Genomic DNA, 21,050 nt, shown 5'->3' on the forward strand with positions numbered 1-21,050 from the left:
AATTGTACGCCTCTTAATTCAAGACCAAGGTAAACCCCGGTCCTCCGAAGTGCCCTTGAGCAAATGCAGTGAAACCAATAGCCTGGGGGTCTGTTCTGTAGGCGGTCATGTGCTCTGAAAAAAGCTCTAAGCTTATAATTAATTAATTAATTTCACACTTAAAGCCAATGAATTGCCAAGAGAAATAATAGGCCAAGTAAGTTTTTTTCTAACTTTAACGTAAAACAGAGACGTATATCTCTTGTTCCTAAAAAAAAATGCATGTTATAAAAAAAAAAATCAAATTATTCAATCAAACTATTTAGGGTAAATGCCGTGTGCAGAAAACAAGTTTGAAAATGGTTCAGGCTCCAAGGAAGCAAACTAGGACTAAACCATTCATTTCGCCGCGGGGGTGACTGATTCATTCAAGATTTATCTCAAACTGTAATGATAGTACGTTAGCAATATGCAATGCTTAACACTGACCACATACACGAAATACAAACTTTATAAATGAAATATCAAAATGACCAGTCATTTGCCTCTAGTGGGACATATTTCAATTATTTACCCAGACTAATAACGTGGTCTGTTCCCTTTTCCATCCAGTTCTCTTTAGTGTTTGCCAATGTCGGAGGTGTAACTGGGGTCTGGCCCTGGACAAAGGTAAAAAAATACCCTACAATATTTGCCCCTTTGTAGTCGAATAGTCTCTGGGTTATTCGTCACGCTGTCGCCAGTTTGTATATTATGTTGCGGTGGACTGAAATCCCCCAGACTTTCGTGGAGGATGGGGCGGTATGGAGATGCTAGCAAGAGGGGTGCTCGGCCGATCAGCCATGATGAGCGTTAACCGGCTAAACTAGCGTTACTGGAGGTGGCTATATAGTGTATATTCATCAGGAGAAACCACATAGACATTTTCATGACAGCATGCATGCTTGCCAATTCTGTTGGTTTGTTTTTAGGAGCTGACATTTACAAAGTAAATATCGTTTTCGCGTTGGCAACGTTAGCTTCCTGCTAAGCTGGACACAGTCGAAGCTGCAATGTAGGTTCGGGGGTTGCAGACAACCCTGTAGCTGTGTCAGTCAACCCTAACGTAACAACACCTCCATACTCAAGTGACTGTGTAGGACAACTATGCTTTCTGTTTGCTATGTATGTATGTTAGTGTGAGAGAGAAACGAAAAGCAAGAAAGATTGTGACCCCGAGAACCTCAGGGGCACGCAAGATGCAACGAATACTTAAACAGGTTGCGTGCGATGAATTAAGGTCACAGATCAGAGTAAAAATAGCATTTTTTTTGTGGATACAGTCTATAACACTTGTTTTATGAATATGCCTCTGCTCTATTGTTTACACCAGTCCAACCATGGCCGTCAACTGTAAACAGTGGACTTCGGTAACTCACCTGTAATCATGAATTCAGGGTGAAGCCCATGAAAACCGTTTCAAATCTGAAAATCTGAAAACTGTCTCCATGTGACATCGAACATCTGTCTTCACTTAAACGATTTAATAAAGAAGTATAGTTTTTTGTGACTTAATTTAACAATTTAATAGTGCCAGGTTCAAAGCCATCATTCCATAGTGTCCAAGTGCGAGGCACTGTATTTCTCCACACTCCACGGGTTAAGTTTTGTGGATGACCCTGTGCTCTGACCTCGGTGGGGATGTGAAAATAATTTCCCTCACTTCCCTCCAGTGCCTGCCACATATTAATGTGAACCAGTAGTGGAGCCATATTGGCAAGATGTTGTGATACAGTTTGTACCTTTTTTTATTTATTTTTTATTATTTATTACATTTTACAAACTCTATCTTCGTATTTTGTTGATGAAAAACACATGGTAGCATATAATGTTACTAATGCTGCATAGCCACAGGCCGTGACCTGTGTGTAATTGCATTCACCAAAACGTTGAATGCATGCATAAAAAGATAAATAAGACAATGTGTGTTTTGTTAAATTGTACCGGATTGTTGGACCCTCTCTTCATCTTAACCCGTGTCTACTTGATGTAGCTTTAGTCTCAAATGAAATGTGATTGAACGTCCATTGTCTTGTTCAGGCCGCTATCACAGGATTCTCTCCTTTTTCCGGAGAGCTTAGCAGCAGTAACATGAGCAAAGCTCCTTCAAATAAAGGTTCATTGTCTGGGTGTATTAGCTGCCAGTGGATCAGAATGTGAGATAGCCCTAGGGCTGCTCAGTTTGAAGTCTGTTCTCCAGGCTTTGCCCACAGAAATCTGTCAAATGACAGTGAGCAACTTCTAAATGTTGTTGTTGTTCAACTAAATCGTGCAACATCTGGTGTGGAACAATATAGAGCACACGTGTAGACAAATGCATGCTTAATGATGCACACTTCATAATTGATAATCTTTTTTTTTTTTTATTGAACAACTCCCAGCACTAGCTTTATTCGAATGATTTGATTACAGTATGAGTAGCATGTTTCTAAAGAAAATGTAAAAGTTGTTAATTGTTATCTGTATTTCAGGAATAGAGCATGGCTCAAGTGAAAGTACAGACCTCAGCACCCCTGGCTGGTCCTGGCCTCTCCCCCGGAGTTCCCCCGACGGCCATGGCCAGCCCAGGATCCCTGGGTCTGCAGCCCTCCGTCAACGGCACAGGCCCGGCCCCCACACCCGCCTGCCCTGCTCCTGCAGTCGGATATGGGGACGCCCCTGTGTCTGCTACATCGCCAGGTAGAACAGCGACAGAATAGTTCATTACTCATGATAATTAGTTTATTTCTAATAAATAATGAGCTATTTACATCTCATCAGCATTTTTTTATTTTGAATTGCTACGGGCGATTCCGCATTTCTGACATAGAAATGCTGCACAAGATGTATGCTACAATCTATGAATATCCCATTTCAGTCATGTCATGTGTCACTATCAAATAAATATAATATTCTATCAACACATGTATTCTGCTCTGTTTTAGGCCCGCCCCAGGAGAACATGGCAAACCCTAAAGAGAAAACTCCAATGTGTTTGGTGAATGAGTTAGCCCGTTTCAATAGGATCCAACCACAGTACAAGCTCCTCAATGAGAGAGGCCCTGCACATGCTAAGGTAAGGAATGGTGATGTGACACACAAGTCTAAAACTGTAGAAAAATGATGCTCGGGGATGAAGGTTTCATTTAAAAAGTCTCAGGATTATGTTCAGTTTTATTTTTTAAATGATAGTTTTTAAAGACTTGAGGAAGAAACTTAAGGTGGCCAAACAGGCATACAGACAGTGTCTGGAGGAGAGCTATAAAGCTAACAACCCCAAAGGACTCTGGGACAGTATGAAGAATCATACTGTCCCAGAGTCCTTTGGGGTTGTTAGTCTATCTGGTGTTTGCAAATGATCTAAATAACTTCTTCTCTCGTTTTGAATCTGCCTCTAACCCTAAGAAATGTGAAGACCTGCTCCAGAGCATCTCACCCACAGACTAGTTCTAAAGTCATTTGCCAGGGAATTAGCCCCTGTCGGGCAACCTATCTTTCAAATGTCTGTTGACACTCACACCATGCCATTAGCATGGAAGACATCAAACATTAAACCTCTTCCTAAAAAACAATGACCTGAAGAGTTTAATGATTTTAGACCAATAGCACTTATTTCTGTTGTTATTAAATCATTAGAAAACAATATGATTCAGCAAATCAATAAGTACAGCACAAGACCCCTTTCAGTTTGCCTAGAAGCAAGGTTGCAGTACAAAAGATGCAGTTGTCACATTTCATTTTTTTTTATTTAACCTTTATTTATCCAGGTAAGTCAATTGAGAACAAATTCTCATTTGCAACAACGACCTGTCACATTCACACAGTTACACATCCATACTTGGAAGCTGCCCAGTACAACCACAGTCTGATGTGCTGGCCACTGAGCAGCTTCACTGGAGCAGTTGGGGTTAACGGCCTTGCTCAAGGGCACCTCAGTGGTGGTAATGAGGGAGGGACAAGCGCTGCTCTTTTCACTTTCCCCACCCACACTGGTGCTGAGGTGCACCAGTCCACACTGGTGCACCTCATCACCAAACACCTGGACAAACCTAAAATATACGCCAGAGATCTTTTTCCTGGACTTTTTATCTGCATTTAATACAATCCAGCCTGATGTACTCCTGTTAGAAATGATCAAGTTAAAGTTCAACCCAAACCTCCTTCACTGGTATAACTCCTTTCTTACAAACAGGGTACAGTTGGTTAAGGTTAAGAATACACTTTCCTCTCCTATTAGAACAAACGGCGCACCTCAGGGCCCACCCATATTGTTTACATTGTAGCCTGCAGTATGTACCACCAGTGTGCCCAAGTAGTTTCTTTTGAAATACTCTGATGATTCTGTGTCCTTGTTGTCTTTGGCCTTTTTCTGGAATGTCAGGTGCTCCCCGTGACAATTCATAATGCAGAAATTAAACAAGTATCATGATAGATCACAATCTATCATGGACAACTCCTATAGAGCATATTTGTAAAAAGATATAGCAGCGCCTTTACTCTCTCCGTAGGCTTAGCTCCTTTGGAACCAGCTGCCAGATTATCTCTCTGTTTTGTGTGTCATGCTGTACTGCAGCACAGCCTGGATCTGCAAAACTTAAAACTAAATTATATAATCAACTCAAAGTTAGTTTCACAGTTTCAACCTGTGGCATACAACTTTCAAACAACCCACAAGAAAAACATGCTCAGGCTTGCAAATGTAATTTCTTTTTAAATAATGAATTATTATTTTTATTAACAGCATCCCTTCTGACTACATACCAACTTTTGCCTTTTAACAGGTAATTAAAGTGCTCATATTATGCTTTTTGGCGTTGGTGTCAGAAAATATATATATCTTTTTGAAGACTCAGTTAAGGCGGCATGCGCATGTTGTTAAGGCTGGCTGCCTAAACTGCAAAGTGCTGCGGGAAACCCTGCGATCCGATACCAGTGTGTCATACATTTTATTATGTTTTAACAACTGTATACTACTATCCCTGTATGGATGTGATATTATTTCTATCTTTGTTGTCAGTCTGGCTCAGGTTAAACTCTTTGTGAAACATGAATGCCACAGAACGTTCTTTTATTCTGCAGTTTGACAGTCAGTTATAACGGAAAAAGAACATAAATAAACTACTTTAACGTAGATTTTCTTTAGGGCTTTATTACGTGGTATCGGATCAGTGCATAAACTCCAGTACTTCCCGATACCGATACCAGCGTTTTAGGCAGTATCGGAACATCTCTACTTATTAATGGCATTTCCTCCTGTAATGATCTTTTTCATAAATTAATATTGGTCATGCAGAATACAGTTCCTAGCATAGTAATTTCTCTCCCTCTGGGTGTCACTGTTCCAGATCTTTACAGTGCAGCTGACTCTTGGGGAGCAGCTGTGGGAGGCCGAGGGCACCAGCATTAAAAAGGCCCAGCACTCCACAGCCTCCAAAGCGCTGGATGAGAGTGTCCTTCCCAGGCCAGCGCCCCGCTCCCCTAAAGTGGACATCAACAGCAACCCAGGTATCGCAACCACAACAAAATCTCATAAAAGTACTAAAAATGTGTCTGTGAAGGATTACATTTAAACCCACTTTGTGTTACGGCCGGAATAGCTGATATTATACGTGTACAAAATGGATATTTTAAGTGAGGAAGAATGAATTGGTAAAAGCTACAAAGCAAGTTAATGGTTGTCATCAGGAAGTGTAATTTCCCAACAGAAATATTTGGAGTAAACTGTGACAGCCCAGAGACTAATTCATGTCTAATTAATGTTTAATACTTTTAAGATATAATGACTTTGTCGGTGCAGATAACCACAGCAGCAGATAACAGATGCTCGCTGCAGTAGCCAGACAAAGTAAAGATGGGACAATGACCTGTCAGATTAAAAAGTCAACCTGTTAGCTTCTTCTCATTAGAGTGAGCTTAATTTTTCAGAGCAAGACAGCTGGTTGCAGCTGAAATTTTCTCTCGAGCTAAACTTGTTTACACATTCAAAAAGTTAATCTCAAGCATCACCACCGGTTCCCATTTTTAGGGCCAGACTATGTTTGGTTGTAATTTGTTCATCAGGACATTTTAGCTAAAATTTTCACCCCTCTAACTGCTAGAAAAAAATGTGCGTTGACTGTGTTTACATCTCACTAACAATACTCCACATTAAACATAGAGCATACATTTTTTAAGTAGTGTCAGCTAAATGTGTGAGAGTGGAGGTAGTGGTAAAATAATTAGTAAACTATGGAATTGCACATTAGTTGTCACTGTGTGTTTGCATAACTGAAAGCTGAGAGCGTGTCAGAAAGCGCTATACAATATGACAGGGAAGGTATAGAGTGGTAGGAAGGACATCTTTTTCTTTCTTCGCCTCCTTATGAAGTGAAGTGGCAGAGGTAGTTCAGATTGTTGCTGTTTTGATCGTTGGTTGTGCTATTAATCCATGGACATGGGTCCAGAAAATCCCAGCTAGCCTGGAGCTCGTGAGACGGATATTAATTGCAGCATGTTGCTCTAGTTAACAATGACATCTTAAACCAAGACAACATGCTCAATGAGGTTTTAAGTATCCAACACAGAATGCAACATTTTTAGTGTAGTTACAATGCTTTATTCTCCTTTGACCTCTCTGTATCATGTAACTATTCAATAAAGTAGCTGATGCAGGGAGTTGTGAGAGAAAAAAACTTTTGCTAAAGATGTAAAATGCTGTTGTGGATGGTTAAAACTGTTTTCATTGCAATGCTGTGTTGTGGTTTGAAAACTATTTGTTGTTCATTTATGTCTGCATTTATACCACTACCAGTGATTAACTCCATATTTAATGAAATCTAAACAGCTCCTTTAAGATTGCATTAGCGCCCTCTACTGTTCATGTTTTTCTAGAGCCAAGTGTGGTGAAATGAGGTATATCCATTTAGAGGGAGATGGGGGGGCCTCAAAAGTCACGTCAGAAAGCAGCATTTTGCTTTGGGACGTCACTGATTTCCATGTGTCATCATAAAGAGGGCTGAGGTTAAGGGTGAAGGGGAAGGAACGTGGTGAAGCATTTGTGTTTCAGTATTTTAGATTTTCACCTGCAGGAGTTTGGCCACTGGATATATTAAATGTCCCATAATGTTCAGAACTAATTCCATACAGACCTTTGAGTCCAGGCTTACGTTTTATCTCTGGCCAAAATAATACCACAAGCCCCCTCTTACCTCCCCTGCCTTCTGTGGCATTTTAGTAGTGAAAGACCTCATAGCCAGCTCTTAATGGGATTAAGGCAGCCCAGTGATAGGTTATGCAACATCTCTTGGGATTAGCAGTGCACGCATCATACACAGTCAGACAGGCAGGAAAGTTATACAGTTTTTAGGTAGCATACACACATCCTCATATTTTAACATGTTAATTAGAGTACAACTGTAAAAGGCAGTTGTTGCTTCTGTGTTATATTCTAAAAACTGAATTTGGAGCTTCAGAGACAGCGTTTCTGCATTTTTTTTTTTAAAAGTTTTATTTGCTGATGTCAGAAATATTTTATACATTATTTTGAGAACGCTTTACGAATTATTATTGCCTTGGTTTGAATCTTTCGTATTTACTCTCAGGCAGTATAACACCCACAGTGGAGCTGAATGGTCTGGCCATGAAGAGAGGGGAGCCAGCTATCTATAGGCCTTTGGATCCCAAGCCCATGCCCAACTACAGAGCTAACTACAACTTCAGAGGGATGATCAACCAAAGGTGAGCTCCCAAAACTGAACTCACCCAGCTGCCTGAACTGTTGACCATTTCAGTCCCAAAATGTAGTGACACTTTATGTCTTAACAATAGGGATCAGGTATCATGATGAACTATTCCAAAGTGAAATCCAATCAAGTGTATTTTTGTTAACTCATTCTTAAAACTAGTCCCTGTCCTACATTTATTTGTGTATGTGATTCCTGTAGCTACATGTAGCAATGACTGCAGGCTAAGGGTGTATAAAGTGGCACCTTCTGCTGTGAATAATCACAATTAAAGGGGCGATAGAGTGATTATATATTACACTGTTCCTTAAGGTCTCCTAATAGGGTATGTAACATTGGTTGGGCTGAAAATTGCCCGAATGCTATTTTATGGGCCCTTAACTACCCTGTGAATATGGCCCTATTTGTAACAAGAGCTTTTCTTCCTAATATGGTATGCTCATGAATATTTAGATGAGCTGCGCACTGATTGGTTTGAGCGAACCACATACAAACACATTGGAGACGAGACAGCAGGTGTCATATTTCAGACACTGCAAAGTTATACATTGTTTGGCTACTATTTCGTTATTAAATTCACTTCTGATACTTTTTTATGCGAGAAATCAACTATATAAAGCTCAAATATGGGCCGTTTTACGAAAATTGATGGCCAATTGCAAATTTGGTAAGATGTGTCAGACTTTATGAGCTCCACACAGTCTGACGAGAAAGCGGAAACCTCCATACCCAGTGAAAGTCACCGTTTCTCGGTTACTGGACTACCGGGGCTCCGTGGAGCTGGCCAGCTGCCGGCATAACTAGAGTATATTTACAGTTTGAATTTCGTCACACCACTTATATTACAGCTACCCCAAGGTCTTATAAAGCTAACAATTGTGTTCGATTTCAGTTTAATGCATTTTTGTGAACATGAGGGATTTCGTTAGCTGCTAGCTAGTCCCTTCAATCCTATGTGTACAGATCGCGGCTAGTTAGCTACACTTTCGGCATAACTAGAGTATATTTACAGTTTGAATTTCGTCATGCCACTTATATTATAGCTACCCCAAGGTTTTATAAAGCTAACAATTGTGTCCGATTTCAATTTAATGCATTTTTGTGAATTTGAGGGGTCTCCTTAGGAGGAGCTGCTAGCTAGGCTGTGTGTCCCATTTAATCCTATGGGAAAAGGTCGTTGCTACACTTTCGGCATAACTATCGTATGTTTACAGTTTGAATTCCATCACAACATGTATATCACAGCTCCCTAAGGTCTTAACAAAGCTAACACTTTTGTCCGATTTCAATTTAAGACATTTTGTGAATATGAGGGGTCTCCTTAGGAAGAGCTGCTAGCTAGGCTATGTGTCCCATTTAATCCTATAGGAAAATATTGTTGCTACACTTTCGGCATAACTATCGTATATTTACAGTTTGAATTTCCACGGCATGTATATCACAGCTCCCTAAGGTCTTACAAAGCTTGACGTCAGTGTTCAGAACGGTCTGAAATCTGAGGTTTTTGCTCACAGGGATTACTTTTACATACGTTTACCTCATTATTTGAAGATTTGGCCTCATTTACTATGAACATCTGACATTGTAACATTATATATAGGACAGAATATAAGGAAACGCATATATAAGTACACTTTAAATTGAGCTTTAATATAACAAAACTTGGACTTCAGTTCTTCACATTCAGTCCAATGCTTTAGCAAAGTCGTCATAAACATAACGCCTGTACTATGTGACTACCTATATTGGAGTGCAACGCTGAAACTATAAATTAAGCTTTAGAGGGGACAGTCAGTTGTCTTGTTCACATTACTGCCACACACCACATGGCTGTGTCTAATGATAGCTTTGTTTTCCCCATCCACATTTAAAAAAAAAAGTCTAGTGCTTTTGAATTTATCCACTTTGGAAAAGCTTCATTTTTGGCTTCATTTGTGGAATGGATAGGTGGCTAAAACACAGGGCTTTGAGCGTTGAGATTTATCTAACTTAGTGTGGACATGGCCTTGATATATTTTGGATGGCCTCAAACTGCATTTTATCTTTGATCCCACTGGCTCAGATGTGTGGCAGACATGGCCCTCCACTCCATATGTTTTCTAAACTGATGAATGTGGTGCCCTCATGGGGTCCCTTTGCACTCAGTTTCTGTCAGCGTTTTTTCTTCTCTTCGTTTTCTTTTGCTTTACTGGAGCCATCCAGCCATTTCCAAAACTCCATAAAAATGCCACAGAGGTGCAATTAATGATCCCCTTTCCGTCAGTTAAGGAATGTTATTTAGAATGTGTTTGACTTGCCTCACAAGAAATCCAGGTAGACTGATACTCTCGGTTAAGAAAGGGCAGGATGCCACTTTTTGAGTCTATTAGTAGACAGCATCAAGAAATTCATCAACCAATGATGGTAGCAAAAATGAGAAATTGGTACACTTATGTTTAAAAGACAAAGCATACATGTTTTTTAAGACTGTCAGCTTGATATAAATATTTTATTATAGTAGTTTATGGTGTTATTAATGTTCTAAATATTATGATATATTTTTAAATACAGAGGCAAAGTAGCATAAGTTGTGCATACAGTTTACAGAAGCTGAGTTATGTGGCTCCAGAGCGCACACTGTTCCTGAGAGCACGGCACATTTCATAAAGCCAGTGTGCATTTCTAGGTTTGTATGCGTGTCATTTCCAGGAGACATTATGATTCCCTCCAGATGGCAGTGTTTCCTTATTTTAAAAAAAATCCTATAGCACTGCTTTTCTTAAGGTGATCGAGCACCCATTTTGTAACAGGCAAGGTAGGAATATGGTGATTTGATATAGGCTTTCAAGATTATAGATCTCTGCAGTGTAATCTGTAGTATTTACTTGCAAAAGCTTTGTTTATTAAAGCACAAAACACAGAAAATCCATAACAGAGAAGCAAACATGTCTGTTTTGCTTGTTACATAAACTTTGGCTCATTAAAGTCCTATAGTAAGGTATTCTGATGCCAAATGTGTGGGATTTATTTTTCAAATGTGGATCCGTTGCCAGAAGAAGTCAGTGATTCCGATGCAGTGTTGGGTAACTGAGTCTAGTCAGCAGACAGTTTCTCATCTGGCTCACATCTTCTACTATTTGATCCATGCAGGAACAAACAGGGGGTGAAAGATAAATGTCTGTGGGGTAGAGGAGTAAATCTGTTTTGCAGCATCTGTCCGTCAATGTCCTATGTCACAGGGATGTGTTTCTAAGAGTATCTGTTCCTCATGGTCTGTATTGTTTTCTTATGCCGTTTTGTATGGAAGAGCGAGGGGTGAGGGGATGTGTGTGTCTGAAAAATAGAGAAGGCGTAGGGGTATATATTATCCCAAGGTCACTTATGTTTTCATGAGGTCTCTTTCTTTCAGTGTAGCCAAGCCCTGGATTAATGAAAGCAAGACCTTCTGAATATGAATTCTCTTCATCAGATGACTGACTATGTGGTGGAGTGACAGGCCACATCCACAATCAGTCACCTTAATGATGCTGCAGGGAAGCGAAGGTTTCCATACGCCCATGTCCTTACCTATTATGATGAATAAGAGTGATCCCGAGTCATGTTGATGGAAAATCTTACCATTAAAAGGGCAGCCTGGCTCTGATCCATCAGCGCTCTAATCACCACCAAGACCAGTATTGATTCATTCAGAAAGTGCCCTGATGCGAAAATATGGCGATAATATGAATTGTGCATTTATCAGCGTCTTAATGAATCTTATTTATGGTGAAGGGCCTGTGCACGATTTCTTACCATCCAAGTCCACCTTTAAATCAGTGATTCATCTCTGTTATCCTGCAGTCCATAACCACACCATTGCGTTTGGTCATTATTGTTCATTCTCAAATACTGAACATGCGTGTTTTTCAGCTTTTTAAATCAGTGACTGAGCTGTGAAACGTTATATGGAAATTCAGCCCAAATGATTCACATAAATGATTGAATCAGGAAAATATTTTTGTTATCAAGAAATGTGATTACATCAACCTTTTTGGTGGACAATCCCTGACTACCGTGTTATCATTGGAACACCTGATTCCAATGACTCATACCGGGCTCATCCAGTCTATCCACAGCACTCCCAACTTTCCTCCTGCTGCTCTGATCCCAGGGGGGCGGGGCGCCTGCATCCTGCATTTGGTCAGAGTTGGAATTTGGATAGGACTTTCCCTGTTTGAGCAAAGCAGAGCAGTCAGAAGTCGCCCACCTCCTCCCAGTCCTCATTTGGTTATGGCAGTAACATTATGACAGCTGGAAGAACAGTGGGCTGAATGACTGGGGGTGCTTTGCTCTGTGACATTTCCTTCTGTGATGATGATGATGATGATCAGATACAGAGCTGGCCGTTACTGCTTTCTCTGTCGGAAACGGAGAGGAAGAGTGAGTCACCTGTGCTGCAGAGGATTCAGTACCTACAGTAATGTTGTATTGGCTTTCTGGAATTTTACACCAATAGGTGTGTAAAGACGCCTCCTATTTATTTATTTATTTTTTAAGTGCCGCTATTTAATATTTGTATATTAACTAAGGGCATACATAGGGATTTTCCTGCGTGTCTCTACGACATGTTACTTTAGACAGCCAATCACGGGCATTATTAGATCTTGGTAGAAGCATGCCGCATACTTATTAGCTCGCTGATGCTGATGAGATTTACTCCTTTAAGTATAGAAATTTGGTATTGAATAAAGAGGCATTTTTTGATACTCAATACTATAGAGGCAATTCGGTCAGTGCCTAAATAGTATTGAATTCGGTACCCAAACCTAGTTATTGTGTGACTTTGGTGAATCCAAACCAACCCCTTTAAAACACAACACCACTTCAAAATATCTGAACTATCCCTAACTGTTTTGTTTCATTACTCTTAATAACTAGCTGTTTCAAGTGAAAAAGCAAATAAACCCACTGTACGCTACCTGCCCAGCAAACAGCCGACAGACGAAGTTAGCGACTAGCTGGTGAACATAGTGGAACGCTTAGCAGCTAAAGAGACAGATATTTCCCCCAGGAGTTGGTGGAGACCAAAACAGAGTTCAAAGGAGAGTGAATATTAGACTTACTTACACCAGGTGGCCAAAGACAGGAAACCAAATATATGCTAATGTTCAGTGTCTGCTGAATGTGTAAATAGGAAACTGTTTGCTAACACATTGGCCATATGAGTTTTCTAAGGTTGTGTTTGTAGTTTGTCCCCTTGCCCCCAAGTGGCCAAAAAAATGAATTAATGCAGATTTGAAATAAAGAAATCAAAGAAAGAATCAATCATCTGTTAGGGCTAGGGTTTTCGGTTTGGTTTACAATTTTTTTAAATTAAGATTTTTCTTCCTAAACACTCTGTAGTTGACGATTAGCCAAATTGTCTTTATAATCAGCAGATCCAATACAGATACATATAGTATAGTGCTGATCTTGGCTTTTGATTAAGGCACATAACAGGTTACAATGCGTTATGCACCCTTTCTGCATTTCCACCCAGGATGCTGATGCATAGAAGCATCCTGGTACACATTTAAGTGTTTTGTGTCCTTACACCACATGAACAGACATGTTCCGTCTGTATTCATTTTACAGTACAAGTGTACACTCAGGTGTTTGTATGAGTCTACTTTTTCCACCATAGTTGCTGTAATTCTGACATAGAGGACCCCTTTTTGGGGGGAACAGATTCTTAAGTTTCTTTTTTTTTTTTAAGATTTTTTTTTTGGGCAATTTAGGTCTTTATTTATATAGGACAACTGAATACATGAAAGGGGGAAGGGGGAGATGACGTGCAGCAAAGGGCCGCAGGTTGGAGTCGAACCTGCAACCGTTGCGTCGAGGAGTAGACCTCTATATATGGGACACAGATTCTTAAATTTACACTATATCACAGCAACTAATCAATCCTGTGGTTGGATGTGTCAGAAGTGATGAGGAATACAGAAATATCACAAATCTATTACAAATGTATGCTTAGTTTACTTTGGTTTGAATAATACCAGCGGTAGACACACTGTTGGACTATGCATAGATGCATTTACAGTGCCATATTACTGTTAGAGGATCTGTCTTTTTGCTTCATCATACTTTTCAATGCAGGGAAAGTCCAAACAAAGTTTATTCTGTTGAGTGATGCTGCACTTCTTTGGTGGTCCTACCACTTGAGAGCTCACAAGGAAATCTGAGCAACTGGCACTAAGACTTCCACCATAGTGCCAGTTCAAAGCAGACTGCAGTATCCTGCCACAATGATTACATACATTTCACACAAACACCAGTAATCATTAATGCCTGGAAAGACTGGTACCTCAGGTACATCAGGGTTGCTCTCCCACCCCACTCCACCCTGTACTGCTCCACCTGGAACGACGGGGAACATGCGCATGGCTGCTGTTTGTGGATTACACTCTGCCTTTAATACCATCATACCCAGCAGACTGTTTATCAAGATGTTCGACCTAGGCCTCCACCATATCATCTGCCTATGGATACAGGACTTCTTAACAAACCGGCCACAGGAAAAAGCAGGTTGATCACCAGCCACTGTACGTAAAAGGAGATAGAGTGGAAAGAGCCTCTAGTTTTAGGTTCCTGGGCACTCACATTTTGGAGGATCTCACATGGACAACAATCACAAACCCACTGGTTAAAAAAGCACAACAGCGACTCTACTTCTGAGAACTCTCAGGAAGATTAATCTGTCACCACAGCTTCTGGTGTCTTTCTGCCGTTGCTCCATTAAGAGTGTCTTCAACTATGGGATACTCGTATGGCAACAGCTCTGCAGCTGAAACAAGGCTCTGCAAAGAGTCATTAAAACTGCAGAGAAAATCACCAACACACATTTGCCTACTTTGAAAAACATCTATACCTCCCGAAGCCTGCGGAAGGCATTGATTATCATAAAGGACTCACATCACTCAGCACATGAACTGTTTGAACTTGTCCCCTCAGGGAAGAGATACAGGTCCATCGGAGCACGGACCACGAACACTGATGAACAGTATTTATCCAAAAGCCATTACCACACTAAACTGCACTGAAATCACACACCTTATAGACACAACTGTGCAACATTATTACATTTATTTATTTATTATTACAACTGGTGCAGTAGCTCAGTCCGTAGGGAGTTGGGTTGGGAACCGGAGGGTCGCTGGTTCAAGTCCCAGTACGGACCAAAGTACAGAGCTCAGGACACTCAGCACTGGCAGCCCACTGAGGTCCTGAGCGTGTGTGTGTGTGTGTGTGTGTATTTCAGTCCTGTGTGTAGTGATTTCTAACAAACAGAGTGTAAATTGTAATTTCCACACTGGGGATCAATAAACAGTATAAATTATTAGTTATTATAAATAAAAATTATTATTACAAAACTCTTTTACTCTTTTAACATGTTTGACACATATATTGACAATTGTGTATGTGAGTTGCACGTGTGTGAATGTTAGATAAAGATATATATTTTTTAGCACCGTCTCAGGTAGTGTACCTGAATTAAATTATATGTATCATGCAATGACAATAAAGGAATCTTATCAACATCATGTAAATGGTTTGTGTTGTGTTCTCAGCACAAGCAAACCACACTCCAGCTCTAAAATCTACATTTTAAGGGTGTCAGTGTTGAACATCTGAGTTTGTACAGCACTGTTCTCACCTGATCTTAAATGAATCAAACTAAGGGGCCATATACACAGAGACGCTTTTTGGTGCAAACGCACATGTTTAGCATGGTTTGGGCCCGTCGTCCACACAAATCCAGTAAACGCACTGCCTGAAAACACACTTTTTTGAAACCTGGTCCCTGGGGTCAGGGAGAGCTGGGGTCAGTTTACATTGGGCCGTGACTTCTCGTGAGCCAGGCATGGAAGGAGGGTACAGAGACAGCACACTGATTACAGAGCTTGCACAAAGAGAGCTTTAATCTCTTGTTCAAAATTGCAACCACAACAAACAGTAAAAACAATGAACACTGTCAGATTGGACAATTTAATTAAAATCCGTTATGAAACCTCTGTTTTATGCACCTTGTCTGTTAGCAATTCTTGATAAATAGCTGTTGTCGGTGAAGGCAGTGATATGAGTAGTCCGTATGAGACAGCAGCTGTCTGCTGCACAGAAACACAGCAGTACATTAGAGGGATATGAGGTAAGAAAATACAATGCTCCCATGACAGACTTTAATGAAAAAAGGTTTGGTTTTATTAAACTGTAGTATGAGAGCTTATAGTGACCGGTTGAAAGCCTTGGATGGTGAGCCAACATACGCTTTGCTTCACATTTGCACTTATTGCATTTTACACCTGACTGATTTGATATGTGTTGGTGCCAAATTCCATTTAAACATTCAAATCTCTGCTGCAAGATTCACATCCTAATGCTCCAAAACATAAACCATTTCACCTTCACAGTGAATACAGTATCTCATAGATGCCTTTAGGGGAAGTCTGATCAAATGATTAGTTGTGGATTCTCAGTTTCTTATTATCACTTTAAACCTGTTTAAACCTAACCCTAACCCAGGGGGCTACGTGAAACAATGCCGCTTAACAAGCAATTACTGACAAATAATGTCATGTGAAACCACAGCGCTACCATCACATTGACTCCATTTATCCCATTTGGATTAGTGCTCCAGTGTCCAATGAACTTTGAAGACCTTTTTATTTCCTTCTGAAGCAAAAAGAGTTACACCTCCAATACACAACAGATAAGACACATAATCAAAAGAACCCAACAACACAGACCAACTGAAATGACAGCACCGTCTCACGACCAATTTTAGAGTCAATTTTTACAGCACCAGTCCAAGGCCGAGTCACGGAGAGCTATACGCAAAAATCATTAACAATATCCATGACTCTACTATAAATGCAAGGGCCCACCTATACAAAGATCACTCACATATTACATATTATTGTGCTACATTATCAAATCACCATGAACTGCTTAAAGTATCAACAGTCTTGCATAGCTTAATGACAATTTTATTTGATGACTAGTGAGTAGAATAGGTGACCACCAATGGGGTTTCTAACAACCACTGCAGTTGACTGGGCTGATTAAGGGCAGCAATATATTCCTAACAAAATTGAATTGAATGTGTTCTCATGAGCAAAATGGCAGGTTTATGACTTAAAGGAAGCGCTGCATTTGGTTTTCATTGCTGTGGTCTACACCGGTTTGCCAGTCAAAGCTGTTGAAAATGTCTTTCTATACACTACCATCTGCAACATGGTCAAGTGTCATTGTGTTAAGTTGCAGGCCAAACATTTTCAGTACACTTCCATAGAACTACACAAGCTCTTGTATCACTGTCTGTTTGCATTTAGTTTTTTAGTCTATTCTATTGATTTGATGTGGTCACCATTAGGGCTGTCACAGTATTGTTTTCTTCGCACCGCATTCAAACCGTCATGGTTCCCGCCATAACAGTTCCCGGCTGTTATAAAATAGTTCCTGAATAAACTTTTCAAATGCACTCAATCCTGTAGTAGTCCATTCTTTATAGCTTATATAGTCCAAATGTCTTTCTTTTTTCGATTGTTGTCATTAAGAGGCAGAGGAAAATTGATCTGCAATGAGGAGGAGTGGAAATTTGGGACCCTCCACTCGCTCACATGCATTCGGCAGGCATACATTCGTTATTGAAACATAGTCAGAACGGCTACTGAACACCGTTTATTGATTTTTTTTTAACGAAAACAACAACAGCGGTGATGCAGTGATAAGCTTGACTCTGAAGTGGGCGTGACATGACTGCGTCGCTGCTGTAATGGGGTAACTTCGCTTGTCACCATTAAATAAATAAATAAATAAATAAATATTGTACATCACAGTAACTACTGAAAATAATGCGGGATTTACCAAAACACAATACCTAACCAAAAATAAATAAAAGTAAAGTACAATCCAGCTATGGAAACAATAATGCATGTCTGATACATTTTCATCAAATGTACTACATAGCCTGTTTTACCCAGTGATGGGCAAGTTACTTTTAAAAAGTAATTGGTTACAGTTACTTCTTCCAAAAAGTAACTAAATGAGTTACTCAGTTACAAATTATAAAAGTAACTAGTTACTTCAGAAAGTAACTATTGCGTTACTTTCAAGTACTTTTTTAAATGCTCAAATGTGACCCCAGCTCCACCCCTCTTTAACGGAACTTAAAATACATGTGCATGTTCAATTATTTATGATAAATCTGAATATTATAAAGAAATGGACACTTAATACAATACATTATTAACCGAAACAATATACACAAATCTAAACTATTTTAATGTTGCTGTGGGACAAAGTGAGACTGGCCTCCAATCAAATGCCATGTATGTAGATATTATGTTATGTGGATCGATACAAATAACACAATAGATGTTTTGGAACTTTTTATATTTATTGCCTCTCAACAGGCCACAACTGGACAAAATGTAATTATTTAGGCTCGCCATACCTGTCTCTCGTTGACTGACTCGCTTGTGTTGTTCGTTGTGTGTTCGACTATGCGTGCTTCCATTTAGAGAAGGCTACTTTGGGATTATTTGGGCTCGCCATACCTGTCTCTCGTTGACTGACCCGCTTGTGTTCGTTGTGTGTCCGACTATGTGTGCTTTCAAACACCCGCCCAACTCTACCTCTGATTGACTTACCATGAAATTTTACTCAACCTCAGCCAATCGTCAGCATTTATGCGCTTGTCTCGTGCACTGACCACTAACCAAGGAAGAACAGTAAAAAAAAGTATTTGCTTCTCGGCTCAGAGACCTAGTTGGTCTGACGAAGAAAAACAACTTCAATTATAGTAATGCGCCGCATTTTTTGGCAGTAACGGTAACGGCGTTCTTAAGATGGGTAAAGAGTAATCAATTAGATTACTCGTTACTGAAAAAAAGTAACGCTGTTGGTAACGCCGTTATTTATAACGGTGTTATTCCCATCACTGGTTGTACCATGGTACTTTCCTGTGTGTGAGCTGTGTTATTTTTCTATTATACAACAAGAATATTGATATGATCTACCTGACATCACTGTACTATACATGACATGGGATATGGAAACAAGTGGCTGTATCTGGTGCCGTGAATGTTAATATGCAAAACAATGGTTTAGGAACAAGTGTAACACATGCAGTGAGAGAGAATGGGCTGTATTTTTTTCTGCAGAGGCAATTAGAAAGCAAAATGTTTTCTATGCCACAGGAGAAAATAGTTTCCAGCCGAAATGTCACCCTGCCATTTATAGTAATAATTGCAATACCATATCTCCCATTTCTCAGAATAAGACTGTGTGGCTCAAAAACTCCAGTGTCTTTGAATGTGTCTGTCTGTGTTCATGAGTCTTTGAATGATTAAAGATGAAAGCGTAACCTTTACTGGCGTGGCCCACATTAAAGGGAGCTGCAGGGAAGCTTCATTTCTCAAAGTCAAATTCATTACTCACTCCTAAATGCTGATGAGTTATCATTTGATTGACTTGTGGTATCTCGGTTTTCACAGCAGCTACACATACACACATCATCACACAGACACAGTGGTGTTTTTTGTATTAATCTTTTTTTTGCCTTTCAGCAGTCCACACCCTCCCTACAGGTGCCCTGGTCCAATTCCCCCTCTATAGTAATAATAATAACAAAAATAATAATTGATAACACAGAACAGGCAGATCCAGCCAGAATGTGCTGATTTTTGTACTGGCCACAGAGCGCTGACGTGATTTTCCTGCCTTTTTTGTCTGCACGATTTTGATGTGTGTGCGTGTGCTCGCCTGTGTTCTTGGCTGACTTGCTTGTGTGTAAGCCACTACTTTCCCACGTTGTGGAGTAGCGTCTCCCACAGGCCTCCCTCCATGTCCCTCTCTTTCTTTACTTCCCTCTCTCTCTCTTCAGTCTCCCTCCTCTCTGTTTCTTATCCCTCTCTTTCCTCCTATCTGCACCTGTACTCAGCGCTCCAACCCCAGCTGCTCCCATCTCGGCTCAGCGCTGTTGGCTGGAGCCCGTGTTGCACTTGGCATGTCCTCTGAGACCCTGGGGCCACACTTGACGTGCGAGGGCCAGGCAGGCCCCCGCCCAGGGAAGGCTCTCGTGGCCAGGAGGAGCTGAGAGCAGACGGATGAGAGGAGAGCTGTGGGCTGGAGGTAGACCTGCTGGAATTCTGGGAGTAAAACGCTGACTTATTGTTCGGCCTGCTCTGCAGGAGATTGAGGAGAGACATGGGGGAGCGAGAAGAAGGGGGGGGGGGGGGGGGGGGGTATTCAGAGGAATTTGTTGTTAAGAGTTCTCTCGTAAGAGTTACTGTCAGTAAAGAGGCAATATTTCCGGTATTTTGGTCAAACATATATATATATATATATATATATATATATATATATATATATATATATATATATATATATTTCCAGTTTATTACAACTTATCTTATCTTCACAGTTAGGTTATAGCGTCTATCAATTGTGTTAACACTGTACTCACCAAAGTAACTGCTGATATCTGGGAACATTAGGTTGACATTCTTCTCGACAACTATTGGATTTATTGCCATGATATTTAGTGCAGATATGCATGGTGCCCCAATCATTAACCCTAATGACTTTGGGGATTCCCTGATTTTTCATATCATGCCAAAGTCAAAGGTTTCACTTATCCATTGAAATATCTTAACATCTACCAATTTTGCACACACATTCATTGTTCTGAGCGAGTGAATACCACTGACTTTGGTGATTTCCTATACAGCCACCGTGTGGTTCACATTTGTGGTTTTGATTGAATTTATCGACAACTATTGGATGGATTGCCATGTTATCTGGAACACACACTCACGTCCTTTTCTGGATATATTGTAATAACTTTGGTCATTCATTGACTTTTCATATAGTGCCATCATCAGGTCAAATTATTTGTCTAGTAAACGTAATGACATTCCATCAACCCTCAGCTGTACTCTTGAGTTGAGGGCTAATTAGCAAATGTTAGCATGCTAACATGCTAAACTAAGATGGTAAAAATGGTAAACATTATACGTGCTAAACGTCAGCATGCTAATATTGTCATATTAAGTATGTTGGCACACAAACGTTAGCATATTGTGCTGAGCACTGCTCTGCCTAAGTACAGCCTCACAGGGCAGCGTGGCTGTAGATATTTATATTTTTAGGAGAATTTATGACTTGTAACATTCGATGTCAGTCATTAAAAAACATTACCATACAGTAAAGGGGAGTGTTTGTAGTTTTCAAACATATCAAAAAGCGCTTGTTTGGCTGCTGTTGTATATGGCGCTACGACTTAAGATCTCTTTATTTAATGATGTGCAGTTGTGAAAGAAACTTCAA

At 40.2% G+C, this 21,050-nt stretch overlaps 1 protein-coding gene across 2 annotated transcripts in view; it reads left to right on the forward strand.

Annotated features, from left to right (window-relative positions):
• Positions 1 to 541: 541 nt before the first annotated feature.
• Positions 542 to 21,050, forward strand: part of stau2 (staufen double-stranded RNA binding protein 2) — an 89,244-nt gene continuing 68,735 nt past the window's right edge. For both annotated transcript variants that reach the window (XM_078280226.1, XM_078280227.1), the window contains exons 1-5: positions 542 to 648; positions 2,490 to 2,697; positions 2,943 to 3,073; positions 5,343 to 5,502; positions 7,578 to 7,713. In XM_078280226.1, the coding sequence (XP_078136352.1) occupies positions 2,499 to 2,697; positions 2,943 to 3,073; positions 5,343 to 5,502; positions 7,578 to 7,713 (626 nt within the window). In that variant the 5' untranslated portion in view covers positions 542 to 648; positions 2,490 to 2,498. The remainder of the gene's footprint in view (positions 649 to 2,489; positions 2,698 to 2,942; positions 3,074 to 5,342; positions 5,503 to 7,577; positions 7,714 to 21,050) is intronic.

Source organism: Sander vitreus, chromosome 22 (genome assembly GCF_031162955.1).
Source record: "Sander vitreus isolate 19-12246 chromosome 22, sanVit1, whole genome shotgun sequence".
Classification (NCBI taxonomy): Eukaryota; Metazoa; Chordata; class Actinopteri; order Perciformes; family Percidae; genus Sander; species Sander vitreus.